At 42.4% G+C, this 6,084-nt stretch overlaps 1 protein-coding gene across 1 annotated transcript; it reads left to right on the top strand.

Annotated features, from left to right (window-relative positions):
• The first annotated feature begins 1,146 nt into the window (after positions 1-1,146).
• C8H4orf36 (chromosome 8 C4orf36 homolog) lies at positions 1,147-5,277 on the top strand. The gene is made up of 3 exons (XM_004431020.3): positions 1,147-1,267; positions 4,522-4,676; positions 4,914-5,277. Exons 1-3 carry the CDS (start codon positions 1,203-1,205, stop codon positions 5,045-5,047), a joined length of 354 nt encoding a protein of 117 aa, XP_004431077.1. The 5' UTR covers positions 1,147-1,202; the 3' UTR covers positions 5,048-5,277.
• Positions 5,278-6,084: the final 807 nt, after the last annotated feature.

The following is a 6,084-nucleotide window of genomic DNA, read 5'->3' as shown; positions in this document are numbered from 1 at the left end:
CTCGCGGGGCCGGCCCCACAAAGCCCTTTATTGAGGCCGCGACGTGACGCGGGCGCGCCCGCAGCTCCGGCGCGAGCAGGCAGGAGGCGTGTGCCCGCGGTGCGGGCCCGCGGCGTGTGCGCGGCCTTGTGCGCCTAGTCGGGCGCGCGCTCTGCCCTTGGTCGGCGGGGTACCGCGACCCTCAGAGGCCTCCAGCGACGGTAATCAGCGCCGGCGCCCCCTCCGCGGGAGCTGTCTCCCGAGGCCCCGGCGGACCGGGCGGGCTGGGCGCGCGCTGCGTGCGGGTGCGGGGCCGTGGGGCGCCGGCGTGGGAAGGCGCGGACCGAGGGGAAGGCCCGCTCCTTGGTCCCCGGCTCTGCGGCTGCCCGAGGCCCCACCGCTTCCCGGGAGCCGCTGCGTGCCGGGAAGAGTACGTCTGCCGGGGAGGAGAGTCGCTGCGAAGAATGGTGCAGGGGAGGGGAGGTGGGAGTGGTGCTTCAAGTTGACCTTTTTTTTAAATATAATTTTATTTATTTATTTTTTCCCCCAAAGCCCCAGTGGATAGTTGTGTGCCATAGCTGTACATCCTTCTAGTTGCTGTATGTGGGACGCGGCCTCAGCATGGCCGGAGAAGCAGCGCATCGGAGCGTGCCCGGGATCCGAACCCCGGGCCCCCAGCAGCAGAGCGCGCGCACTTAGCCGCTAAGCCACGGGGCCGGCCCGAGTTGGCCATTTTTTAAGTTCAGATTTTTGAATAAGGGAAAATCTGGGAAGGTTGGTATCCTCTAAAAGGCTCAGCCGAGGGACTGGAAGTTCCTGTGCCCGCAGAGCCATTTGTCGCTTAACATTGCCACAGTCAGACACAGTTTGGGGATGAGTTGTTTGAGCCAGTTTGGCAGGTTTAGACAATGACAAAATTCCATGACAGCATACCCAGGCTGTTAACCTGGCATTTTCTCCTTACATGGCAAGGAATGACAGAATGAGTTCATGGAAAATAGAGAACACAGTTCTACATTAGTTCAGCTTCAATGAACACTTGTTAGGGATGTTTTGACATTCAGAAATGCTTTTTCTGAATCTTTTTATTATTTGAGTATTAAAAAATATTCAAGTGAAAGCCGTTGATTAGGTGTGTTGCAATCATTTCAGGCGAAGTGAACAGAGTATCAGAGTCATTCGTCAGGCACCTATGTTAGGAAATTGAACTGTAAAAATTCACCATGGCTTATGGCTTGCCAAGAAAGAACACAGTGAAAACCATTTTGCGGAGCGGTTGTTATACAGTGTAAGTATTTATATCATGGTAAGCATTGACTGGGGGTGGGGAGTGTCCTTGTTAAAATAAAAGCACCAGACACCCTTATGTTCCCCTGAGATGCTGGACTATATGAGCCATTTTCAGGTGTCTGGATAGTGATTTTTTTTTTTTTTAAAGAAAAACGTTTTTATAAGAATTTATAAATTATATTACTTGGTCCTTACAACAAAACCACGTTTTCAGATGTGAAAACAGAGGTTGGGAGAAGTGGTTTGATCAAAGTCACACAGTCGTGAAGTAAAGAAGCCACGGGGTTAGAAGTCTGAGCCTTCTTACTCCAAAGCAACACTTTCTACCACGGCCAGCTGTGTTGAAATACCTCTGTAGATAGCACAAGTCTACCTATACATGCCTTGGTGTCTGATATGTCTTAACAGAGTACTTAATTAGCTGGTACAGAGTTAGTTTTGCATTCTGTACGCTTTGGCAGGAGATGTAGGGACAACTTGGGCTTTGCAATGAAGAAGACCTGGGCTCAAAGCCTGGCCCTGCCCCTGGCTCACTATGTGACCTTGAGTAAATTACTTAATTTCTCTGCGTTTTGGCCTCCACATCTGTAAAATGGACATATCAGTTCCTATCTATATGGTGTGGAATACAAATGAAGTAATCTATGTAAAGTCCTTGCACGTTGCCTGCCATATAGGAAACCTATAATGAACGTGGACTGCTGCCACATGGTAGTTTTACTCTGTAGTATTGTAGTGCTACCTTGTTTTTAATTTTTGAACTTTTATTGTTTTAACCTTTCTGCCACAGAAATATGACATATTTAGAATTATGAGTCAATGAATTTTTCTTTTTAACAGTATTCTAAGAAGTAAATGGAGACAACCTATGGGGTTATAAAACCAAAGCTATAGGAAAACTAGAGAAAACTCACCATTGCATTTTATTGTTTTGTCAGTTCAGTATGTGTTTAGACTTTGAACTATAGGCAAGTACCATTATAGTCAATATTATTATGAACATTTTTTGTTGTTGTTGTTGAGGAAGATTCACCCTGCCCTAACATCTGTGCCAATCTTCCTCTATTTTGTGTGGGGTCACTGCCACAGCATGGCTGCTGATGAGTGGTATAGGTCTGCACCCAGGAACCGAACCCAGGCTGCTGAAGCGGAACGCAGCGAACTTAACCACCAGGCCATGGGGTTGGCCCCAAAAATAATTTTTATAATGAAGATATTCCTATATCTGGAGAATGATTTAAAGCACTGATTCTGCAGTTTTGGTTATGCAGAATTTTATATCATGAATAATCGCTGCAAAACCAGTGCCTTCTCTGTCATTCTCACAAGAAAGTGAGATCATACTATTTATAAGAGCAGCTAAATTAAGAGGAACAGAATGCTAGTAGCACGCTTTGGAGTTCATTTACTAAGGCAGCTCCTCACCTTGGGCTTTTTTTGGTTAAGTATTTTTGGAAGATTATTTAAAAAAAAAATAAAAACATTCAAACTGTATAGAGGCATTTGAAAGGAAGATAAAAATGCTATTTCTCATATCCCCATCTCTCCCTGCAGTCCCCTTCAGAGGTAAAATGTTTTCTGTTTTTCTAGAATTTCTGTCTGCTATACAAGATAGATGCACATACACATACACACATATGTATACACACACATACATGTTTTTACACATGGGATTATATTGAACTTTGCTCCTTCTACTATATCTTGTACAGCCTAGTGGTGAAAAGCACAGATTCTAGAGTCTGACTTTCTGGGTTCAAATTCTGAACCCGTGACCAACGGCCTTGTGACCTTGGGCAAGTTGTTCTCTGTTCTTGTTTCCTAATCTGTACAATGAGCATAATAATAGCACCTGCTTACTTCATGGGGTTAATGTGGCAATTAAATGTGTTCATATGTATAAATTGATTAAAACAGTGCCTAGCATATAGTAAATGCTAGATAAACATTAGCTGTTTTATTGCTCGTGTTTTGAAATCAACATATAAGGATGAACCTCATTCTTTCATTACATTTATGTTTGTTTAACCAAGCTCTTCATAAAAGACGTTAAGGCTATTTTGTGCATTTTTTTGGACAAACAGTGCTTCAGTGAACATTCTTATAAACACATCTTTTTTTTTTTTTTTTTGGTGAGGAGATCAGCCCTGTGCTAACATCTGCCAATCCTCCTCTTTTTTTTTTTTTTTTTTTTTTTTTTGCTGAGGAAGACTGGCCCTGGACTAACATCCATGCCCATCTTCTTCCACTTTATATGTGGGATGCCGCCACAGCATGGCCTGCCAAGCAGTGCGTCGTGCGTGCCCGGGATCCGAACCAGTGAACCCTGGGTCGCAGCAGCAGAGCACGCACACTTAACTGCCTGCGCCACCGGGCCGGCCCTAAACACATCTTTGTGTACTTGTTCAAGTACATCTATAATAATTACAGATTTCAAGTCACTCCTTAAAGTTAGATGCTAGAGTAGCAAGGAAGCTAGAAGAGGAAAACAAACAGGTGGCATGTGTGTGACACCCTCACTTCCCACACTCGTACCAGAGCAGGTCTCCCGTTCCTCGTGCATATGGACTCACAAGACTGTAGATGAGAAACATGTAGTTGATACTTTAAATTTCTGAATTAGGATACATAAAACAATTCATTTAAAGTCCGTAGTGATTATTTTTAATATTGTAGTTTGGGATTTCATCCCTTTCTCCAGTTTCCTAACGATTCTTTTGGTACTAGTGCTTCTAAATAAATATACTTGGACTGAGTATCAGCTTAAATAATTAACTTCTGAGTCTCAGTTTCTGTCCACCTACATAGTGGTTGTAATGATTAAAATAAGATCACACACTCAAAGCCTTAGAGGATGCCAAGTACCCTGCTCAATGCATGATTATTCCCTTTGTTCCTTCCCTAATGTGACCATATTTTTGATCAGCCGTAAAAGATTTAGAGCTTACAGTTCTTAACTACGTCCTCTTAAAGGATATGGAAAGATTGGATTGACTCCAGGGAGGCTGTATTGTGAACAACAGTTCCTGTCATTATAATTTATGGTAATTTCTCAATATATCTCTACATTAAGTAATATAAAGCTGCTTCTCCTGGCTAAATTTGCAACTCTGGAAAATCCTGAATACCCCCCTGTCAACCAAATGTCTAGTGGAAAATGGAATGGAGAAATTTAATAAGATGCCTTCTGTATATCCCACAGTAGATACTTAATAAATATTTATTGAATGAATTAATGTATTTTTGCCCCAGGCAGGAACCTTGGGATCTTGCGCTGCTTACGAAGACCTGGTATACGAACCTAGCCAACATCAAATTGCCTTTCTTGGAAGAAATTACATTTGGTAGTCCTTTACACCCCCAAAAATGTGAAACCATTAAGGATGGTCTGCTCCCTTCTGCAGAATGTAAGTTCCATAAAAACTACTTTAATAAATTGCAAATTGTGTGTGTGTTATTTTGCTTATTATCAGAGAAATGTTTAAATATGCTCATTCATACCCATACTCCCTATCTATGTAGCCCTGTCTTCTTGTTTAGTATTCAAGAATGTGAATTTCTCTGTGTGATAAATATTCAGTTCTGACTAAATTATGCCTGGTAAAAAATGTCAGTTGGATTGCTTTGTGTATGTTATTTTTCAGCCATCAAACTTGAAAGGGACTCTGAAATGAAGCGCCTGAATAACCTGAAACGTCAGGAAAATGCAGCTGAGGAAATTCAGATTTCCCTAAGAGAAAGGCCAGTTGGTTTGAGAAGACCTCTTCCACCTAAGTGACAGTCATCTCATAGTGGAATCTGAACTCTGTGCTTTCCACATCCGAAGGAATGAAGGGCTCCCACCTTCCACTGTGTCAAGTTCGGTGCAGACATCTGAATGCCCACTGGTGGATGAGCCAGCTCCCGTGAGTTAGTGGACAGCTCTGACGGATCTTCTGGGTCCCTGCCACAGGCTTGTTCCTTTGTATCACAAGCAACAGCTCTGTAAGTAGATGAAAATGCAGCTGGAATTGAGTCATTTGTGCTATTCATTTTTTTTAAAATAATTTTTATTTTTATTTATTTTTTTCCCCCCAAAGCCCCAGGAGATAGTTGTATGTCATAGCTGCACATCCTTCTAGTTGCTGCGTGTGGGACGCGGCCTCAGCATGGCCGGAGAAGCCGTGCCTCGGTGCGTGCCTGGGATCCGAACCCGGGCCGCCAGCAGCGGAGCGCACGCACTTAACCGCTAAGCCATGGGGCCAGCCCCTATTCATTTTGATTTTTGTAAAATTCACCAAGGGAAGAGGAAACTCCTTGTCAGAGACGTTATTTTGAAGAACATTTTGAATTTGCGTCTTTGAGATCCCAAGGAGACACCAAAAAGAAGGAGACAGAGAACTTCTTTAAGAAAATTTTTTTTAATTAAATTTAATTTTTTTATTGAGGTCATATTGATTCTAACATTATATAAATTTCAGGTGTATGTCATTATATTTTGACTTCTGTGTAGACTGCATCATGTTCACCCCCAAAAGTCTAGTTGCCATCTGAGAGAAATTCTTTTAAAAATGATAAACTGTGAAAATTTTTGTTAGGTTAAGAAAAATTGTAGTTTCATTTTAGTAACTCTCCAGTTTCCAATTTTCAGTGAAATATCATTTATTATTCTCATGTGGTACTTTAAAGTAGAAAGTAGAACTTATTTTGGTCTTGTTCTCCTAAAAAGTCATCTGTCTTTTTCCTTCTGCCTAATTTCATATTGTCTCTCTGGGATGCCTCTGGATCATGTGGAACACACATACATATGTGAAAGTGACGTGAAAACACGAAGAC

This window comes from Ceratotherium simum, chromosome 8, assembly GCF_057802395.1.
Source record: "Ceratotherium simum simum isolate JZ-2026a chromosome 8, ASM5780239v1, whole genome shotgun sequence".
Classification (NCBI taxonomy): domain Eukaryota; kingdom Metazoa; phylum Chordata; class Mammalia; order Perissodactyla; family Rhinocerotidae; genus Ceratotherium; species Ceratotherium simum.
Note: the sequence above shows the minus strand (reverse complement) of the source record. Positions and strands in the feature narration are given on the sequence as shown.